At 36.2% G+C, this 23,490-nt stretch overlaps 1 protein-coding gene across 1 annotated transcript; it reads left to right on the top strand.

Annotated features, from left to right (window-relative positions):
- Positions 1-1,033: 1,033 nt before the first annotated feature.
- LOC128233997 (cAMP-regulated D2 protein-like) lies at positions 1,034-23,029 on the top strand. The gene is made up of 6 exons (XM_052947913.1): positions 1,034-1,385; positions 6,899-7,022; positions 9,069-9,249; positions 14,215-14,345; positions 20,743-21,302; positions 21,849-23,029. The coding sequence occupies exons 1-6, from the start codon at positions 1,219-1,221 to the stop codon at positions 22,276-22,278; spliced, it is 1,593 nt and encodes a 530-aa protein (XP_052803873.1). The 5' UTR covers positions 1,034-1,218; the 3' UTR covers positions 22,279-23,029.
- The last annotated feature ends 461 nt before the right edge of the window (positions 23,030-23,490 follow it).

The following is a 23,490-nucleotide window of genomic DNA, read 5'->3' as shown; positions in this document are numbered from 1 at the left end:
ATGCCTTTGGGTTTAAGACTGTGGGTTACAAGTTTCTTACATACTTATATAGAGGAATATTCCTTTATGAAACTGCTAGGCCCAGACCCTTGATATTTTGTATGTAGCATTATGATTAATAGTAGACCTTGACCAACTATCACTGTATGTTAAAATGCCCCTGGGGTCAAAACTGGCCCTGTCTGGGACCACAAGTTTCCTACAGGCGTAAATAAGAAAATCTTGTCTGAAACCATTAAGCCTACCCCCTTGATAGTATGTTACCATACAGTGGTCTTCAACCCAGTTTGTTCAAATTATGCCACTGGGGTCAAAACTGGCCACGCTCTAGTGTTCACAAGTTTCTTATAGACTTATATAGGACATTAATTAAATATTTGTATAAAACTTCTAGGCACAGACCCTTGATGGTTCGTATGTATCATCATAAAGTGGTCCACTAACGAGTTTGTTCAAGTCGTGCCTTTGAGGTCAAAACTGGCCCTGCCTGGGAGTCTCAAGTTTCCTATTGACTAATTGAAGAACACACTTTGAAAATCTCCTTGTCTGAAACCGCTAGGCCTATACCCTTGAAATTTTGTATGTGGCATCATACAGTGGTCCCCCACCAAGTTTGTGTAAATTATGCCCCTGGGGACAAAACTGCCCACGACCTGGGGTACACAAGATTCCTACAGATGTATATAGGGAAATCTTTGAAATAGAATAGTTGGTGTGCTGCATTGTATCAATCGGCCTGTGAGTTCACCGTTACAAAATAAATTCGTATAAAAAAACGGTAACATACTAGACAGAAGCTACTAGAAATTTTCGTCGTTGTAAAACTCGTAAACATCCCAATTAATAATGCTTCTTTTGATACAGTAACTGATGATTTAAATGGCAGGATATGGTCAACAGATTAACGCATAGTTGGTAAAGTGTGCGATAAAACTAATAGAAGGTTAACAGAAAAGTCTGCAGGTATTGTTGTTATTGCTTCTTTTAATTGGTATAAAAACTAGAAGACGATTTTACCTCATGTGCTCATAATAGGTCAAATGTAAAATCAAAATAAACTCAGGGTTATCTTATGACATACAAATCAAATTGTATCATATCTACTCGATATCTGTTTATCTGTCAATGTAAACAGATAGTATATCAACATGTAGACCATACATACTTATGTGAATGCAAATCAACAATCAACAATAGAATAGCCACTAAACGACAATAATGAGGTTTTTGTTTTGTTGTTGTGTGAGTTTTGTTTTGCGAACCACAACGGCAGATGAATATGTAGTTGTGCAGACGACAAATGGGCGCGTGAGAGGAACGGTTTCAGATGACGTCAACGCTTTTTTGGGAGTGCCGTATGCAAAACCACCAGTGGATAGTTTAAGGTAAACTAATCACATATGCCTTGTATTTTACATGTGATTCAGTAGGAAATGTATTGTTGAGCCTGCTATCCGGTGAGTGAGACATAGTTATCACAATGGCGGTTCTGTGTATGTGCGTGAATGCACGCGTGCGTGTGTGTATGCGTAAGTGCGTCCGTTCGTCCGGACTAAATTTGTCCGGGCTGTATCTTGATCATCATTATAGGATATCAAAAAACCTATAGGACTCATAGCTATATCAATTGAAAACCCCATGTATAAAGGCTTATATCTTTTTTATCTGTACACACATTTTTATCGTGAAAGTCAAATGACTTAAACATGATAATGCATTAAATCAATGCGATTATTTTTTACACCAAGTGTATCTCTATATTGTCCCGCTTTAATACAATTGAAATGAAGTCTGCAATATTTATTTTTATTTTTTAAAACATTTTGCTCCTCTCTTAAAGCTGCACTCTCACAGATTGAACGTTTTGACAACTTTTTTTTATTTTTTGTCTTGGAACGAGCCAATTTTTGTGAAAAAGCATGTAAACCAGTTATATTAGACTGCTGACAAAAAATCAGATCGCATATTTTTATATTTAAGTTCAAAAATTGATGTTTTATGCATTTTTCTTAAACCGTTAGTAACGGTTTAAGCTATAAAACATTAATTTTCGAACGGAAATATTAAAATCTACGATCTGATTTTTTGTCAGCAATCTTATATCATTGGTTTGCAGATATTTACGCAAAAATTTGCTCTTTCCAAGACAAAAAATAAAAAAGTTGTTAAAATGGCCAATCTGTGAGAGTGCAGCTTTAATCTTCTTTGAAACAGATATTAGTGCTTCAATATGTTGTGGTTCTGGAAAGTTCTGTTTCTTGGCATATGGAATAATGACAGATAAACTCGTTGTTTCCAGCATTTGGTTCCTTTTCCATTTGCATCAAGCGTTGGGTGTGGACAAGGCCCTTTCATCGAGTGCTCCGATAAGATTGATTGTCATTTAAAATTAGAGCTATCCTGGTTATTTAACGTGCACAAGTGTAAACAGGGACCCCCATTTAACGTCCCTCCAGAAGACGATTAGCATTCTTCTAAGTGGTGTGGTGGGGAATCGAACCTGCGACCCCTGTATTGACAGTCAGGTGTGTTACCACTAGACCACGGATGACCTCATACGTAAAATGACTAACACTCTTAAGGGAGCACTCGCCGAATGGGCAAGGCCCGAGTGCGAGTAAAAATAAGCTTACACAACATGGAGTTGTAAATTTAACGATGACAAACTGTAAGCTGACACAACCGCAGTTTGTCATCTTCAAATTCACACAGTTATATTAGAAAAAAAGTCCTAGTCGACCTTTTGCCCTGAAATAACCCATCCAGTGTATGATACATACCCTAGCAGCTTGAACAATAACAATATTCTGCATGTAAAAAAAACAATTGCATAAATTTACAAAACAAGTCTTGCACATAAGAGTGCAAAAAGACAAGCAAGAATTGTATACTGAAAATACGAAGTCTACGGACTTCTTGAGCAGCCCTCAAATCATAATGATACTTAGTTAAGAGGTGATTTGACATTGTCAATAAAACAACAACATTACATCCATATTGTTTTAAGTTTGTTTGTATAATGAAGAAAAAGAGGTAAACGACCACATTATGTTTCTGCAGAAACCTTTTTATTCAATTTGGATTTTTTTTTTTTGTAGAGGAGAATACTTTAACCTCCATATTTCAATACAAAGGGAAAACTCATAAATCGAAGATACTAGTTTGAAAAATAAAAAAAGCCTAGTTTTAAAAATATTTCAGATTGACTATTTGTTTCAAGTAACTGTCTCATAACGACTAAGGATAATTAATCGAAAAATTTAACGTACTATTTTTTTTGAGGATGCCCCACTCATACATTCTCATTCACCAGAGGTTTGATAATGATAAATATACGGTAAGCGTAGCATCATCACTCTGTTGAACGCATTCGGAACTCCCCGGCCATTTTTTTTCTAAAACAACCTCTGATGTATCCCATGTGTACATCAATTGAAGTAGTTCGTATTTTTTTGAATTATATCATTAATTAAATGTTTTAGAGTTGTATTTATTGATCTTAGTTTAAATTAATTGCCAGTGAAGTGTATTATTGCAAACATAATTAAGATTCCCAAGAGTTAAGTCTTAAAGTTTAACTGCTAAATAAAATTACTACGCGATCTACTTGCAGCGGACTTAAACGTACCTCTTTTTAAGTATGTACACCGTCCAAATACATCCGAGGTTGTTTTAGAAAAAAAATGGCCGAGGAATTTCGAATGTGGTGAACGAGAATGCACCCATAAGGTATCATTCGGAATTTTCTATCGCAAGCAACCTCGAATGTTTGACGGTACATCAATAGATGTACTTCGTAAATAATTGAATCATATTATTAATTAAATGTATCATTTATCTTGCAATCGTATATCTAAGTTTAAATCAAATTCCAGTCGAAGTGTTTATTGAAAACATGATTAAGTTTCCCTAGACTTAAGTCAATAAGTTTAACTGCTAAATTGAAATTACTACGCGATCTACTTGCAGCGTAGTTGAAGTGTACAGCTTTCTGCCATTGTAAACTGTCCATATGCATCCGAGGTTATTTTTAATAGAAAATGGCCGAGGAGTTCCGAATGATAGGGTAGTAAACACATCTCTAAAAAGTAAACATTAATACGAACGGAGTTTTTAAGGCTTGATTCTTATTTTTTGTGCGTTCATGCAGTATGAACGCTCGGCCGCGATTTTGCATATGCATAAACCGCGCTATATTTTCATTTTCCCTTCTTATTTGGCAATTTTTTTCTCGACCTAATAGTGTTTGAAAATAAGCCTTTAATTACAACAAAGGGGAACAAAACGTGAAGAGCGAATGTAAATGGTAAGAGCACTTGTCGCCCTTGGTGTCGTTCTTTTTATCCTCCGCATAATAAATATAATAAGTAATTTGCAGAAAGAAATAAAGAATCAATTTTTTTTAATCATTTAATAGTTTCTGTTAAATATGTGGAGGTAATGATGATTTTTGTTGAAATATGTTCATTTTAATTAAGAGAACTTTCGATACATTTTAACTCATGCTTTACATATGCATGACCCATGTGAGAGGGCATAAACAATGTGGTCATGGTGATTTAATTGATAACTACCAGTTCAGAGTAATTATAGCGTCATAATTTCATTTTTTTCTGTCTTTTAACTTTCGCAAAGATATTGAAGTGTTGTGTCGTGCTAGTCTTCTCGAATTGAATATTAAGAAGTTTGTTCGAACTCACGAACATACATGACACTTGAGCAGTCTTCAATCATTTCATGTATTTAAAATGTAGACGAAGATATCGCCTAACTCTATCGTAGAAAGATAATCATTGTCTGAATCCGATAATGTATCATGCATTTGTCCTAGAAAGAAATCGCCGAACTCAGAATCATCAGCCATGTTTGTTTTGACAGTTGTTGCAGACGAATCGTAGTAAGAACCGTGTCAATTTTGATTTGTTTTTATTATTTGTTCAATGCGTGTTCTTTTGTTATCAAATGCAAAATAAAGCATTTTCCAAATGATATTTCTAGAAAATAATGTCTTTAATTTAAATTATTTGTAAAACATCAAAAGAAACATGTAAACAAGCCGTCATTCTACAGAACATGTGCCCTGCTATATTTAGCAATAAAGTAGATCATAGTAAGATCACTACGCGCATTGATTCACCAGCGACCAATCAGAGCGTTGCTTTGTTGCGAAACTCCGCCTACAAAGGTCAGGAAAGGTCGATCGGCTCATGCAAAATAAACTCATTTTTTATCGTTCAGAAAATCAAGTACGGATGTAAATATTTGATTTTGATTGCTCCTTTTCCCTGGCCTCTTTGTTAACAATGATATTTCATACAGATATTCGTCATTTTATAATATAATACATGTAAATCATATCATATCACAATGGTCAAGTATTTATCTCACATAATCAGGTCATAATAACAATCCAATCTCAATTGTCTTTTCTCAAACAGACCTTGGTATGAATTTACTATTTTCCCATGTTTCAGGATGTTTTGATAAAAAACGTTTTGTCAATTTAAAAAAAAAATCTACAGCAAAAAAATTACTTCCGTAATTGCTAAAAAATCAATGTTGTACTCAATTACAGTTTAGCTGTAAAAAAAAGTTTTCTTTGTTATATTGACCAACGTTTTTCGAGGTTAAGCGCGTTTAAAAAGAGTAAAGCTATATATGATTCATTTTATGATGTTATAAGGTAAAATCAGCTCAGATTGAGACTAAGAAAATGACTAAGGTATCTTCTGGATTTAGGTTCTTGATACTTTCCCATTTTTAAGGTCTCTTAAAGATCTTTCAGGGCCAAGATCAATACTAGAAAGGTCGACTGAAATAAAATGTCTTGTTGATTTTGAGTTTATAAAGGTCCGCCCGCGCCCTATAATGACTGCATTGTGGCTTGACTCCGTCATACCCCCAAGTGTGACTTGAACACAATTTTGAAGCCAAATGGGAAATTTTACCCCCACCATTAAATAAACAATTCGCCAAAGGAGTAATTATGTACCAAAAATGCCGCAAGACCTGCGACGAATGACAGCAAGAATGGCCCCTCAGCAAAATGCGTTAGTGCCTGGAGGATACCAAGACCGAACCACTCTGACACTTTTTCGAGTTGACTGGGACGATTATTAAGAAATATTACACACCACTGAGGGTCATATGACATTATAAGGACCGGCCAGTCAGCCGCCGAAAGTGTATATGGACCGATACGTTAGCCGAGGTCCATTCACCTTCGGGAGCTGACTGGCCGGTCCTTATAATGCCATATGGTGGTGCGTAAATATTTCTTATATTATACCTTACATAAATGACCATCTTTGCATAAGTGTCCCTTCTTTGTATATATAAACTGTATCGGTCCGTATATCACTGTATTTTCATAAAAATCCAGTTTTATGACGTCCCTGGTCCATATCATATTTTTGGCCGGTCTGGACCTCGCCGAAAATGTAATATGGACCGCTGACGTCATACAACTGGTAAGTGCGGCTTGCTCTTTTCACAGCGGCGAAATATTGTCGCAAACAAACATTATTAGCTTTGTTCAACAAAACAAAAATAACATGAGCTTTAAAAAAAATAATGGAAATATAATATGTTAGGTAAAATATAAGAAATATTTACACACCACTTCGGGCCATATGGCATATTAAGGACCGGCCAAACAACGAAGGTGAATGGACCTCAATATAGTCGAACCTCGTCAACCAACGAAGGTGCTCGATGCGGCTGACTGACCGGTCCTTATAAAGTCATATGTCCCTCAATGGTGTGTAATATTTTTTAAATATTTCTGATAATAAAGCACTAAGGATATTATCACCAATAATGGAATGTGCGGTTCAAAGTTCTGTATTGGCTTCATTCGTTGGATTCGTTTTGTTAATGTGTAAAGTATTCATTACAGGTGGCAGCGACCACAGCCTAGCACCCCCTGGTCACCGGCAGTGTACAATGCGACTGCGCTTCAACCCGGATGTCCACAGCATGGATGTTTTGATACAAACCCCGCATTTGTATGTCCCAACAAGGTAATACTTGTAGTGTCGAAGTTAACTTCAAAAACTCAGTTTTAATATTATTAAGTTTTATATTCTAAAATCAAAGCACTGTACGCACTGAACATGCGAGTATCTTGGATTTCATCTAATGCTTTCTGCGTTTAGAATTTGTAAGAAACTAAGCACGACTTGTATCAAACGTTTTTAAGAAAATAGTTGTTTTAAATGGCTTGCTATCTTACATTTTTTCACATTACACGTTCAAATGAAACGTTTTCGATCAGAATACTTCTGACATTGTTTTAATTCATTTAATGCCATCTTTGTATGCCTTTTTACAGTATCGGACGCAAATGGTTTTAATAATTTAACCATATGAGCTTATCCTATTCAAATCGAACTTTTTATACATACTTTAATATCCAATTTACACTAGGTGTTTACTACTAATGAAACGAATTGCATACAATGTAGAAGTATGTAAACATAACAATCTAGCAAGAACCTACGTTTACGTCATCAAAATACGTCATCAAAGTACAGAAATACGACGGATATATTCGATGTATATTTTAGTATCAACACATTTGCTCAATAATGTGAAATACAAAGAAACAAACAAAAATGGGTAAAACTATCGGATAACTGATAGACATTCGGTAAAGCACCCAGCTAGGATTAAATATGAATTGATAACTGTTAAAAAGTCAATACAGTTGAACCTCGTTGGCTCGATCAGCCAGGGACCGGCGAAAATACCTCGAGCCTCGAAATGTTCGAGCCAAGCGGGAATGCTTATATTCAGTATAAAGATAACGGTCTTTTACATCCAGTTCGAACGAACGAGAAATAGCCAAGCCTGCTCGAACTAAAGGGGTTCGACTGTAGCTTTAACTATCATGGGCTCAGAGTAGATGGTCAATCTCATGTCCACTTCAATGGTCTAAGGTAAATGCCAATTTTAACCGTGTTATTTTTTAATAATACGCTTTTGGAGCTGAAAATCATTGCTCTTCTATCTGGATCAAAACAACATTCAATAACTAATATAAATTTAGAAACTAACGCACGTATGCATCTCTTTTGGCGTTCTTGTTATGTTCTTTATAGATATAAAACGACTCAATACATTGACCCTACTTGAGCGACATGCTTGGGCATAGGACTATTTTTGATTACCACACACGAGCCTTATTTACCAAAGCAACAAGCTGAATTAAAAATAGCACCATCCGTGTTAAAATGGAATAAAGTAACCAATAGATAAAAAGAGAAAAAAATAAGCCCCTCTCCAAGAAATCCACATATAACATTTATAGAAAGTCGCTAATGACTAATGATGAAGGTGCAAAGGCTCTTTTTTATCTCAATCCCATATACATAGCAGTCTTTAAATCGTTTCATAAGTTCGTCGCTCTGAAAGATCTTAAAAGTCTATGATACATGTTCGTTACTGCCACGTAAAATAATGAAACCATTAACTATTTTACCTTTACTGTCATTGCAATTACTTGTACTTGGTGTACATGCCGATAACCTAGATCTGTTGTATAGTTTTGTACATCTATTGTTGATCTGCATATTTATTTGATGCTTGTGTCATTTGAGGTCCCGGTAAGGCTAACGGCCGGGTCTGTATCTGTTGTTAGAATCGAATGCCCGTCATGAAGTTTTGGAAATATATATATTTTATACTTCTGACCAGACGGAAACAGGTTCTAAAAACACTACCCTTTTTTAACTTTTCGCCGCCAGACTCAAAATCCTAACTTTTGCAGATGCGTAATACGTGTATCCTCCTGCCCTTAAAATATAGGTATACGTATGCTTAATTTAAAGGTTAACCTACATGAAGAGGTGCACCTCTGGAATTAGAGATACACCACTAAGTATTTTGTGCTGTTGTATTTATGAGATAGAGGTGCAGCTCTGAATATAGAAATGCAGTTGCATTTATATTCATATTTATGGCATGAAAAGTTTAATAATTCTGTCCAAACCGAACATTTAACCGGTTTTCAAATGGCTACGGACCTTTCTGACATAAACTAATGATCAAAATATCTTCGTGTACAGACCTCAGAGGACTGCCTTTATCTCAACATCTGGACACCTAGCATCAACACATCACTGCCTGTAATGGTTTATATTCATGGAGGAAACTTTGTCCACCTGAGCGCCAGCAGTCCCATTTTCCAAGGCCACGACTTTGTGAAGAAAGGGAAGGTTGTCCTTGTAACGTTCGACTATAGACTTGGTAAGTTTATTCATCTTACGATGATTTTGACGAAGGTTATACCAATTTGCTAAATCACATTCGCTGCCACGATGTTGCGCGACACTTACGCAATTATGTTGTGGGGAAACCGGAGCGCCCGGAGAAACACCAATAAGTTCAGCTTAGAGACTACCGGCCAAACTGACATACGCACAGGCCGGCAATCGAAACCGGAACACCTTGTTTAGAAGCGAGTGTTCTAACCATTTCGTTTTTGTTTATAAAGGTCTGCCTTCGTCCACTGGCTGCATTGGCTTGACCCTGCCATGTGTCTCAACGACTTAAATGAGAAGGGTCCAATGTGATCCGGTTGCAATACCCAATGTCGAGATGTTATCGAATATACACATAGGTTCTATCGATGTAAAGCATCGGTATTTGAATTTTAAACGGTACTGAGTTTTTCGCGGTACTATCCTGTAATGCCGGGAGTTAGGCAAACATGTTACTGGTACCATGTATTAACGTAATTCGGTATGTAACTTTCGGGGATCAACCAGGGGCCTTCTGTACTCGACGAGCAATCACTACAACTAGAATATCGGGGCCGTTTCTAGTCACTGTGCTGTTTAAACGGATCAAACACTAAATGGCGGTAGGTGGTGTAAAATGTAAGATATGGATACATTAAACGTGCATGAAACAAGTCTCTCCAGGTTACATATAAATATGGAAGGTTTACAATGTCAAAATTCTTTACATTTTAGTACGCTGCTAATAGATCGCGTTGTGATTTCAATTTAACAGTCAAACTTAAGGACTTTATTCTTAGGAATCCCATTCAATAATGCAATAATATACTTAACTGGCAATCAGTTTGAACTAAGTCATACAAAACACACGTTAAAAGACTGCAGTTAATTAATAATATTATTTAAAATTTTACGAACTGCTTCTACATGTACTTATGTACGGGTATACACCCGAGGTTGTTTTCGATGGGGAATGACCGAGCTGATCCGAATGGACATATTTACAGTCTATGGGGATAATTTATATTATATTTAATACGTGATGCCAGGGTTCGGATATTGTCAACAGAGGTGAGGCAACATTTCAGATCCACAGTGGTGGGATTATCCATAGGTCAGTAATCGGTTATTACCTTTAAGGTGTTTAGACACTGCCCAGAAGCGATAATAAGAGGCAAGGCAATTTACCTAAGCATTCACTGCACACTGATTTATATATAAGAGGTGCATATAAGAGAAAAAATATGTAAGGATAGTCAATGTCATTTTTAAGACTTTCGGCCCGGCCCGGACCCGATATTTAGAGGACAATGACCATACATACCAGCTACACATAAACATGTTTTACATTCGAAACATGTTTTGAAGTTGAATAAATTTATGATGGGTAACATACGTCTGGGAAACTTCATAACAGTTTTCGATCCAAAAAAAAATACACCACAAGCGACGGTGATCCCGTTTTAACAACAAACTTACAAACAAATTATCGATAAACAAAACATAGACATGTTTATGCACCATTTTCTTTTCTTTATGTTTCTAAGATATGTTAAAAATTTAACTGAAATAACCTTATTATTTTCTGATATATACGCTTACCGCAATAATTCAGAAGAATTGGTTGCCTTTTTTTTCGAAAATCGAGATAAAAAGTTTTTTCAGGAACGTCCTGCTTCTTGTTTATAACACTGATAAAATCGTGGCCTTATTTTGTAAAATTGAATATTTCCATGGCATGTTTCAAGTGTTTGGTTTCTTGTACACAGATTTATTCCCTATTTTCAGGTGTGTTCGTTTCCTTTTACACTAATAATATATACTGATATATTCCAATTTTCAGGCGTGTTTATAATGTTTCTTGAACACTGCTTTTTTATCATTTTCAGGTTGTACACTGATTTATACCCATTTTCAAGCGTGTTCTGAACATCTGAAATTATATGCCCATCTTCAGGCGTGTTCGGTTTCTTGAACACTGATTATTCCCATCTTCACGCGAGTTCGATTTTTTTGAACACTGATAATTATATTCCCATCTTCAGGCGTGTTCGGTTTCTTGAACACTGATTATTCCCATCTTCAGGAATTTTCGGCTACTTAAGCACTGATTATTCCCATCTTCAAGCGTGTTCGGTTTCTTGAACACTGATTATTCCCATCTTCAGGTATGTTCGGTATCTTGAACACTGATTATTCCGATCTTTAGGAGTGTTCGTTTTTTTACACTGATAATTATGTTCCCATCTTCAGGTGTGTTCGGTATCTTGAACACTAATTATTCCCATCTTCACGCGTGTTCGTTTTTCTTGAACACTGATAATTATATTTCCATCTTCAGGCATGTGCGGTTTCTTGAGCACTGATTATTCCCATCTTCAGGCGTGTTCGTTTTTCTTGAACACTGATTATTCCCATCTTCAGGTGTGTTCGGTATCTTGAACACTGATTATTCCCATCTTCAGGTGTGTTCGGTATCTTGAACACTGATTATTCAAATCTTCAGGTGTGTTCGTTATCTTGAACACTGATGATTCCCATCTTCAGGCGTGTTCGGTTTTTTTAACACGGATTATTCCCATCTTCAGGCGTGTTCGGTTTCTTGAACACTGATTATTCCCATCTTCAGGAATTTTCGGCTACTTGAGCACTGATTATTCCCATCTTCAAGCGTGTTCGGTTTCTTGAACACTGATTATTCCCATCTTTAGGTGTGTTCGGTTTCTTGAACAATGATTATTCCCATCTTCAGGTGTGTTCGGTATCTTGAACACTGATTATTCCCATCTTTAGGAGTGTTCGTTTTTTTTTACACTGATAGTTATATTCCAATCTTCAGGTGTGTCCGGCTTTTTTGAACACTGATAATTATATTCCCATCTTCAGGTGTGTTCGGTATCTTGAACACTGATTATTCACATTTTCAGGTGTGTTCGGTTTCTTGAACACTGATTATTCCCATCTTCAGGCGTGTTCGTTTTTTTTTGAACACTGATAATTTTGGGTTTGGGTTCTTGAATGAACACTGATATTTATATGCCCATCTTCAGGTGTGTTCGGCTTCTTGAACACCGAATTTTTCAAATCTTCAGGCTTGTTCTGTTTCTTGAACAGTAATGTTCGATTTCTTGAATACTGTTATTTTTCCATTATCAGGCGTGTTCGTTTTTTTTAATACCCCCCCCCCCATTTTCAGGCGTGTTCGGGTTCTTGTAAACTAATTTATTCCCAATTTCAGGCGTTTCGGTTTCTTTTACACTAATGTTTGATTTCTTGAATACTGTTTTTTTCCATTTTCAGGCGTGTTCGGGTTCTTGTACACTAATGTTCGATTTCTTGAACACTGTTTTTTCCCCCGTTTTCAGGCATGTTCGGGTTCTTGTAAACTAATTTATTCCCATATACAGGCATGTTCGGATTCTTGTTAACTAATTTATTCCCATTTTCAGGCGTTTTCGGGTTCTTGTAAACTAATTTATTCCCATTTACAGGCATGTTCGGGTTCTTGTTAACTAATTTATTCCCATTTTCAGGCGTGTTCGGTTTCTTTTACACCAATGTTCGATTTCTTGAATACTGTTTTTTCCCCCATTTTCGGGCGTGTTCGGGTTCTTGTAAACTAATTTACAGGCATGTTCGGGTTTGTAAACTAATTTATTCCCATTTACAGGCATGTTCGGGTTCTTGTAAACTAATTTATTCCCATTTACAGGCATGTTCGGGTTCTTGTAAACTAATTTATTCCCATTTACAGGCATGTTCGGGTTCTTGTAAACTAATTTATTCCCGTTTACAGGCATGTTCGGGTTCTTGTAAACTAATTTATTCCCGTTTTCAGGCATGTTCGGGTTCTTGTAAACTAATTTATTCCCATTTACAGGCATGTTCGGGTTCTTGTAAACTAATTTATTCCCATTTACAGGCATGTTCGGGTTCTTGTAAACTAATTTATTCCCATTTACAGGTATGTTCGGGTTCTTGTAAACTAATTTATTCCCATTTACAGGTATGTTCGGGTTCTTGTTAACTAATTTATTCCCATTTACAGGCATGTTCGGGTTCTTGTTAACTAATTTATTCCCATTTACAGGCATGTTCGGGTTCTTGTTAACTAATTTATTCCCATTTACAGGCATGTTCGGGTTCTTGTTAACTAATTTATTCCCATTTACAGGCATGTTCGGGTTCTTGTTAACTAATTTATTCCCATTTACAGGCATGTTCGGGTTCTTGTTAACTAATTTATTCCCATTTACAGGCATGTTCGGGTTCTTGTAAACTAATTTATTCCCATTTACAGGTATGTTCGGGTTCTTGTAAACTAATTTATTCCCATTTACAGGCATGTTCGGGTTCTTGTTAACTAATTTATTCCCATTTACAGGCATGTTTGGGTTCTTGTTAACTAATTTATTCCCATTTACAGGCATGTTCGGGTTCTTGTAAACTAATTTATTCCCATTTACAGGCATGTTCGGGTTCTTGTAAACTAATTTATTCCCATTTACAGGCATGTTCGGGTTCTTGTAAACTAATTTATTCCCATTTACAGGCATGTTCGGGTTCTTGTAAACTAATTTATTCCCATTTACAGGCATGTTCGGGTTCTTGTAAACTAATTTATTCCCATTTACAGGCATGTTCGGGTTCTTGTAAACTAATTTATTCCCATTTACAGGCATGTTCGGGTTCTTGTAAACTAATTTATTCCCATTTACAGGTATGTTCGGGTTCTTGTTAACTAATTTATTCCCATTTACAGGCATGTTCGGGTTCTTGTTAACTAATTTATTCCCATTTACAGGCATGTTCGGGTTCTTGTTAACTAATTTATTCCCATTTACAGGTATGTTCGGGTTCTTGTAAACTAATTTATTCCCATTTACAGGCATGTTCGGATTCTTGTTAACTAATTTATTCCCATTTACAGGCATGTTCGGGTTCTTGTAAACTAATTTATTCCCATTTTCAGGCGTGTTCGGGTTCTTGTACACTGGATCCAAGCCTGGGGATGCTGAGGGTAACTACGGAATTCGGGACCAGAGATTGGCATTGCAGTGGGTACAGCAGAATATCAAGTATTTTGGTGGTGACCCGACCATGGTAAGAACCAGTGTGTGTGTATATTAAAGGGAATGTTTTAAGTAAGTGTTTTGTTTAATGTTTTTGTTTAGATTGGTGTTTGATCTTGATGTAACAGAAACTGTTACTGAAGTAGGGCTTCCTGTAGTTTATATTGTATAGCCACTAGCAGATTAAGAGGCGGGAGGGGGCATCCGGCACGCGCCCCCTTAAAAACGTCCAAGCTTACGTTTAATGTCGATATCGGACAAAAAAGTAATAAAATACGCTCGCAATGCACCATTTTGTACTAGAAATTGTTAAAATTCTCCCGCCATCATTTCCAACCATTTAAAGTTTGCTTATAAGGAATTGGGCGAATGTCGAACGGTTGTGATCATAAGTTACGCCCCCTATAACGTTAATTCCTGGATCCACCCATGTTACTGTCTTATTCCTGACAACTCCATCTATTTACTGAAATGAACACAATGCTTTAACAACGTCATTGTTCCTGAATGATTTGAATACAATTGTGTATTATATGGCGTGTCAGATAATCCTTATCACATGCTTTCTCCAATCAAAACATTTGGAAAAACCGTTACACCTTTCACATTTGACGTGCTATATTATCTTTATCACATGATTTCTCCGATCCAAACTAAGGAAAACCCCTACTCCTTTTGCATGTAACCGCTGATGACCTGAACAAGACAACCTAATTACATTTCACGCGCTGCATGCATTCCGGAAGAATTTAAAACAAATAATATATATGATCTTTTTAATTTTGTTTGAAAAAAGAATAAATACCGAGATTTACCGGAGCAATACAATTTCTGACAACTTGAAACAGAGCAATAATATATATTCATATTGTAACGCAAAAAACATACGTTATATTCCAACCGGAATTACTGTAAAGCCTATGACACACATGTAACCGATATCTGAATACAACTTTAGGAGTTTGATAAGTACATTAATTTGGTTATATAGGGGGTCCACAAAATACAAAGTAGATGAACCCTATTGATTTTGAGATCAGTGAACCATGGTCGTGGTGACATTGAGCTGAAAAACCGTTTTCGATCAACAATTGATGATAATCCGGACCCAGGAACCTCAAACTAGGTAGGAAGGCTGGTCATGACGAGTTAATTCTCCCTACTAATTCTGAGGTCAGTTGGTAAAATATAAAGATCGTGGTGACTTTGAGCTGAAATCTGTTTCCGATCATTCATTGAAAAACACATGGGCACAGGGATCTCAAGGGGGGGGGGGGCTTATATAGATTTACCCTTGTCATTCCGTAAGACAATCCGTCCGTAAGTATTATGCGAACTTGTGTCGCTTAAAACCTCAAATCTATGTCACATAGAGTCAAAAAACCTTCGTAAAATGTTATTTAGGTGAGGCATTTCTGGACTTGTCGCTCAAAACTCTAAAACTATATTCCCTAGAGTCATGAAACCTTATTGGAATGTAAATGGGGTGATGAAGTTTAGCACCTCTCTCTTTTCATTGGACCAACTCTTGAAAGAGCTCGAAAAAATACAATAGGATTCCATATATTAACGTTTAACATAACATTACATAACATAACATAATTTTATTAAGAATTAAGCATATACAGCTTATCATCATTTACATGTTAATATATCACAAATGTACACATACACAAAGAATGGCATACAACACCATTATCAAAAAATGCATTTCATCTCATATAATTACACGAGAGAAGGAAATGATACAATATTCTATTGCACAATATTAATTAACCTGTACAAGAATTATGTGAAGAGCGCAGGAGTGGAACCACTTACCCCATGAAACATGAGCTAGAAGCGCTACAAACTGAGCTATTTTGTTGACTTGTTTATCGTATTGTAAACGACAGATGTTAAACTCGGGTTCAAAAAACAAACATGTTCAGCACACTTGTAGATCTTTTTCTTTTTATATAACGACAGTAACTGTGTCCATTCATGACAACGGTAGGAGCAACATTGTTAATACACAACCTTATTATAGTTCAGAAAAATATGTTGTTGTTGTTTTCTAAATGAAAAGTTATACCAGTGGTTAAATATACATACAAGTAGGTAAAACCCTCAGTTGTTGTTGCAGAATTGGTTATATGAAGCAGTGCCCGGTACCTCCTACGGTATTTTAAGATCTGAGTGGACTGTGTTTGTTGTCTATAATGTGCCATAAATCGAGATAAAAGCCGCTATTCCTTGAATGGCTTGTATGTTTTCTCGAAGGGTCTTCAGTTTATTGGACAAGCATTACCAGTTTTTGACATTATGTGCTTAACAACATAATATTATACATGAATTGGTTTTGGCACAAATTGTTCATAGTGAAGTTACGAAACACGCCGTGGACAGGCACATGAACGTGTACATTCACGTGCATGTGCAATTGAGTTTAAAACTTTTGGGCTCCCTGACACTTGCGTTGCTCGTTGCCTCGTGCAGGTCATTCTATACGTGTACATTGTACACATAAATAAATGACGTAGTTTAAAAAAAACTAAAGTACACGTTCCCATACACATATAGTTTCACAACCTCTATATTTCTATACGACGAATCTTTCACCGAAAGGACAAATATGAAAACAGGCGGCTTTGACAGTTTCAATTCTTTTCGTTGTTTATGCACTCGCAACAATGGGTTACAAAGAAGAAGAAGAAGAAAAACAAGCCACAATCCTGAGGTGAAGATCCTTAACATACGGCCGGGTTGTGAAATAGGATGAGTGAAATATAGATGCTTTATTAACGCCTTCCTTGTATGCTTACCTACCCTCTCTTAGCGGTGTAATGGTCAGGTGTGATTACGCTAATGTGGTGTGAATGAATATGCTACAGGGTTTGGCCCTGGGTTGGTTCGTTTGTTTGTTTGTTATTGCTGTGCGCTGTTGATGCTAGACCTCTATCGTTTGGAGCATTGTCTTTTCATTATTGCTACCTTTAATTTTGATTGTACAAGTCATTGAAAACAGGAACATTTGAAGTCAAATCAATTCAAGTCAACAGTTATTTTAAGTAATTACATCCCAATTCAACACAAAATATGTAACATACAACGTGGACAAAACATGAGTTGTGTAACGGTAATTAATCAATACTTGCATAGTATATTTATCAAAACATGATTACTTCCCCGTTAGTTAAACAGTTGTACACACTAAGCTAGTTTGCGTATCTTCAGATTGATCATGTTTAATAAGCTGTACCATTCTTATTATATACTAGTCTATTAGAATACCAATAAAATAAGTATTGCGTTTGTATATCCTTATATTAAGGACATAAAAAGAAAGCATTAATAGTCTTCTTACAATAATATACTGACCGTGACATCCGATTAGCTACATCAATATATGAGTTTTCAATGAAAGATTAGGATACAAAGATTAAAAAATAAATAAATAATAAAAACTCCTTTGCATTGATATCATCAGTCTTAAATTTCTAACATTTTACAAGTAATTGGGTTATAGCTGTTTCTTTGTATAGTTTCAATGTGATGTGCTCTTGCCTGAGATAATATTGCATACTGTTTTGTGGTTAGAGTTTTGCATTTTAATTTTTTCTGCAAGTTAATCTATAAATTATTTGTTTTATTTGGGGCATACTGACACAGATAAAATGATTCAACTGTTAAAGACTGCAAATGTTATGAAAGAAATCATTGTTTGGTATTTATAAACTTAAAGGGTGACTGTGTTATTCCTACGGTATTCGCAGAGGTTAGTGTCATATGCAGATACCTATCTAATAGTCTCATTATATTAACATGCCATCCACTTTATCCTGACACATTCTTAATTTGTTAAGAGCTTTGAATACCATTTTTGTTTAAATATAGCAATCTGATTTTGAAAGAAGTATTCCATTTTTAGAAGTTTGACACTTGCATTGTTTTACATTTTGACACTTTTGACACTATTTTTTAATTTTCCTAAAATATTGCATTCAACCGCAGTTTGAAATGTAAAATAAAAACTCGCGCAAATTTTGTTCCAATTATTGAACTGTTTTATGGGATATTTACTTTCTACTATACTATACCATCGAACTCCACGGGACCGACGAAAATACCTCGCGCTTCGGAAATTTCGAGCCAAGCGGTTCGGAAAGAAAGCGGCCTTTTACATCAAGTTCGAGCCAACGAGGAATTCGAGCCAAGCGAGTTCGAGCCAACGGGGTTCGAGTGTAGTTTTAAATATTTTTGCCGTTTTCCAAAATTATTTCGTATCTTGTTTATTGTCTGTTGGTCTCATCTTCAACAAAGTCACATTCCCACAACATGCAACTGTGGTAATTGTTCCTGTGTTTTGAGTCAGAATCACAATCTGATGTTGATTATTGCCTTATCATAAATTTAGTAAATCTTCCCTAATATAACTTATGGTATATATTATATTAGTATCAATTGCATTAGAAATAACTTAAAAATTTTAATATCACGCACCATACATTCCCACAACATGCGACAGTGGTCATTGTTCCTGTGTTTTGAGTCAGAAGCACAAATTTGTGTTGTTTATTGCGTGATCATCTAGCACCTCTACCCCAATATAGCCTATTGTATATATTATATAAGTATCAATTGCCAAAAAAGTGCTTTAAATATCACGCATCAAACATTCCCACAACATGCACAGGTGGTCGTTGTTCCTGTGTTTTTAGTCTGAAGTACAAACTTGTGTTGTTTATTGCGTGATCATTTAGCATATCTACCCCAATATGACTTATTGTATAAGTATCGATTGCAATATAAAGTATTTTAATAGCACAAAGCGTACATTCCCACAAAATGAAACGATGTACATAGTTCCTAAGTTTTAAGTCAGAAGTACAAAGTTATGATGTTGTTTTTGTTATGATTGGGCCAACTACACCAATAAACTATGGCATATCAAAGAGAATCCTTCCATCTCATGCAATATCATATAGGGTAATGCATATTTTACATGGTAAAATTTCAAGGTATATATATGTTAAAGATATTGATGTATACCTCTGTATTTCGCTTTTACATTATCTGCATTAACTCAAATATGGCTGCTTAGTCTTTATAGTGGTGCTGGAAATACATAGATGTATTTCGGGGTCTGTTCTCAAGAGGGCTGTGGCTTTGCTTTCTTTGTGAAACACATTGCGATTGTTCACTGAAACAAACATTTTTTTCCTGTTTATTTCTTTAATAATGAAATCTTTGGCCAAAATTTCAGCTTGACGGAAGGTTGTGGAACGATGCAACGCTGAAATTTTGGCCAAGTATTGCATCATTAAAATACAAGAAAAAACAAACTAAAATATTTCACACGAATAGCAGCAGGAAAAAAGTATTTTATAGGCTCGGCAATATTTTGACATCTTTCCTGTCAATAAAGTTATTCAGAAGTTAATTTCACTTTCTTGTTTGTTTACATCGATTGTGACTTATGGTGACCTATGTAAGAACATCTTTACGGCACCTGATTCCTCACCCTGTTTACCTTGAATTTCGATTGTTTTTTCGTTTCTGATTTGTTTTGTCTTAAACCACAGTGAACCATGGGTCCTGAGCACACATCTGAAAGTCCCCCAAGCAAAGTCTCGCAATACTTGCAAAGTCTCCCAATATTTTACAACGACTGTGAATAAAATTATTACTACATTAATCACTCTCTTTTGCGCCAAAACCGGGAATCGAACCCGGGTGGTCTAGGTGAGAAGCAAGTACGCTAACCACTGCGCTTCCCGGACAACCGCAATACTTGTAAAACAGTTGCACCCTGCGGATGCACATGATGAGGTTTATAGTCTTAGTTGTGTAACAATTGATAAAAGATGGGACAAGTATGAGGTTATAACCATATGAACAAGTTTCAATTTCCAGTGAACCCGTGTTTCGGTTAACCCGTATTTCATTGACCCTGTCAAGGCAACAATCCCATCGTTTATTGGTAAAGCTATTTTGACGTTTGTTTGGTCCGTTTGTGATGTGGTGTTTGTATTTGTGTGTGTGCTTTGTATACGTTTATTCGTTTTAGTGTACAGTTCATTGTCTTCTTGTGCCTCTAAACAGAGTTTGTTTTTGAAAGTTTGACTACTGGGTCTGTCTCTGTAGTTTTCATTGTTTTATTGGAATATTGAGTCCTCAGAGGAATGACATCTAATATTGGACTCGGGGTGCGGTGCCAAATGGATCACTTGAAAAAATGCTTGATTTATTTTCGTGAACAGCATTTCTGATTTATAAAAGGACGTCAAATTAAATTTTGTCACAGACATGCTTGTTAGCTTAACCATGCTGTCACGAAACAAATTTGTTTCTATGAATTTGTTTTCAGTGTGTGGAGATCCAAGCCATGATTGAGTAAAGAAACATACCATAATAGTTACATACAATTGTTTACTTGTTACTTTCAGGTGACGCTGTTTGGTCAGAGTGCTGGCGGGCAGTCAATTCCAGTTCACTTAATGGCGAAGGACTCTAAAGACCTGTTCCGAAACGTCATCATAGAGAGCGCCCCGTTTGACATTCCCTTTAAAACAAAGACAGAAGCGACGTATCTCGCTAGCACAGTTATTGGGCTACTTAACTGTACAGACGCCGGCGATGACTATATGTCCTGCTTGAGGTCAAAGTCAACGGACGAACTCGCAGAAGCTCAGCATGATTCACGCACCAAACCAACGTCACTGAAGGTACTCGATTTCTTCGAACCTCTTGGACCCTTTGTAGATGGCGATGTTGTCCCATTTGAGATAATCACGGCGATTTACGGAAACAAACTTCGGCAGGTTCCGACAATGATCGGAACTCTTTCGGAAGAGGCGAGAATATTCGTCTATGAAGCTTGGGGAAAACCTTTAACTTTGCCAGAGTACATAGCAGTTCTGTTTGCAACATATCCTAGTCATCTTGGTGAGATGTTACAGCAGTATCCTCCAAGCGCTGATGGGGACAATAGGGACATACTTACGAGGTAGCGTAAATTTATGGCTTATTACATGTGAACCGTTTTCTAAAAGCTCGGAGTCTAATTGCAAACCCTGAAATTATTGATATGATCAAGATATGCCCACTTGTTTATGAACTCATTTATTTATGATGAAATAAGAATTTGTAAATTCTTGCACCAATTTGCAAATGGTGCAAGTATGTTCATTCATCGGGATCTCATTTGAAAAAGATACTGATGATATATGAGTTATGAATTACTTCATCAAATCATTACTATACGAGTGTAAGAAAGGCTTATGAAGCGAACCTTTTACAGTGACGAGTTTCATAATTGTTCTGTATTAAACGGCATCTCGTGTCAGATTATTGTTATCACGTGACACATCCGTTGCCCAGATGAAGAATTATTCAGTTTTTCTTTTGACGCTTTAGTAGGGCGAAATGACTTCATGGTCAACCTATGTTACACTAGTACAATATAAGAAACTAAGTGAAAATTGTATTTTATTTGAAGCAAGCGTTGTCATGTGATAAAAATGATAGGACATTTTGTTGTTCTTTATTTCAGTCTTGGAACAGATTTCATTTTCACGTGTGCAACGCGAAACATGAGTAGAAACTTCCTAAAACATGGACAAACAGTTCACAGATATGTTTTCAACCACGCCTTCTCCTTCCCAGGATGGGGAAAGTTCAGCTATTGTGAGGGTCATGTTTGCCATGGAGAAGAAATAGCCTATGTGTTCCATTCCGCCGACAGATCGGGGTTTGATTTTAGTGCTGACGAGGAGAGGCTTTCTGACGAGTTGATAGCTTACTGGACGAACTTTGCTTACACCTCGGATCCAAATAGCGGTCCGCACAAGATCAACATATCTTGGCCTACATATGATAGCAATTCCACGATGTTACAATTTCAGACACCGAAGAGTGCCTCCATACAAAATTATCTTAAAAATAAATGTGACTTTTGGGACAGCATAGGTTATTCCGCTTGAATCAAAATAGGGGTACGTTCATGGTCCGCTTACGGTGTGATAATTTATGGGGCGTTCGTTTCAATTAGTCGGGGCAGTGATTACGAACAGTCTCAAGTCTGAGTTGAGACTCAAGACTCATTATGGCAAAACTTCATTTCATTGTAATTTTCCTTCTATTAGAACATTGATGATAAAATTTGCTGACATATTTTATGTTTGAATGTTGCACTATTGTTTACATAAATTTTGTAAAAGAAATGGAATAAATATGATTTTTTGTTCCTTTATAACAGTGCTTATCTGAGTCTGAGTCTAGACTTGGACTTGAGACTGTTCGTAATCATGGCCCCAGTCTAAGTCTAGGCTCAGACTCAGAAAATCAGTTCTATTAAATTACAAAGAATCATCTTTATTCCATTCGTTTTACAAAAAAAATGTTAAGAATTGTACAATTTCGAATAATAATAAAATGTATCATCAAAACTCAACAAGAAAGAAAGTTACAATGAAATCAAGATTTGCAGGTTTGCCAGTTGAGTCTGAACTCAGACTTCTGACTGTTATTTATCAAGGCCCCAGCTTCCCAAAAGTATCTCGTACCGAACTCTCTTAAAATTAAATATGACTTTTGGGACATCAAAGACTATTTCACTTAAAGAAGGTTTTAAACAATAAGCAAATTATCTAAAGTGTATATGATATGTATATAAATTTGTTGCCTTTTTAGAGGGCTTTACGTACTTTGCCATTTAATAAAATTATGATAAGATACGTTGTTGTTGTTGTTGTTATTGAGTATATAAAGGTCTGCCCGCGCCCTATAATGGCTGCATTATGGCTTGTCCCCGTCACATCCCCAAATGTGACTTAAACATTTGTTTTAATCCAAAGGGGGAGCTTTTCCCTAACCAGTTGATTGACATTCGCCAAAGGAGTAATTTTGTACCCAAAATGCAGCGAGACCTGCGATGAATGACATATAGAGTTGTTCGACAGCTCATGATAAGATTCACACAATATTCTTTGTCCAGTTATACCTAGTTATCTCTTTCATCTATGAAAGAGAGCTAATTTACTGTTACGGGATTTGTTTTCGCGTTTCGCAAAATCCATGCAAATTACTTGAGATATTTGTACTTAAAGTTTACAATTCTCGAAATCAAACAACCATAGTCCGTTTCTATATAATCCGGTTTGGAAATAATCATGGATAACATACAAGATAAATGA

This window comes from Mya arenaria, chromosome 5 (genome assembly GCF_026914265.1).
Source record: "Mya arenaria isolate MELC-2E11 chromosome 5, ASM2691426v1".
In the NCBI taxonomy this organism is placed as follows: Eukaryota; Metazoa; Mollusca; class Bivalvia; order Myida; family Myidae; genus Mya; species Mya arenaria.
Note: the sequence above shows the minus strand (reverse complement) of the source record. Positions and strands in the feature narration are given on the sequence as shown.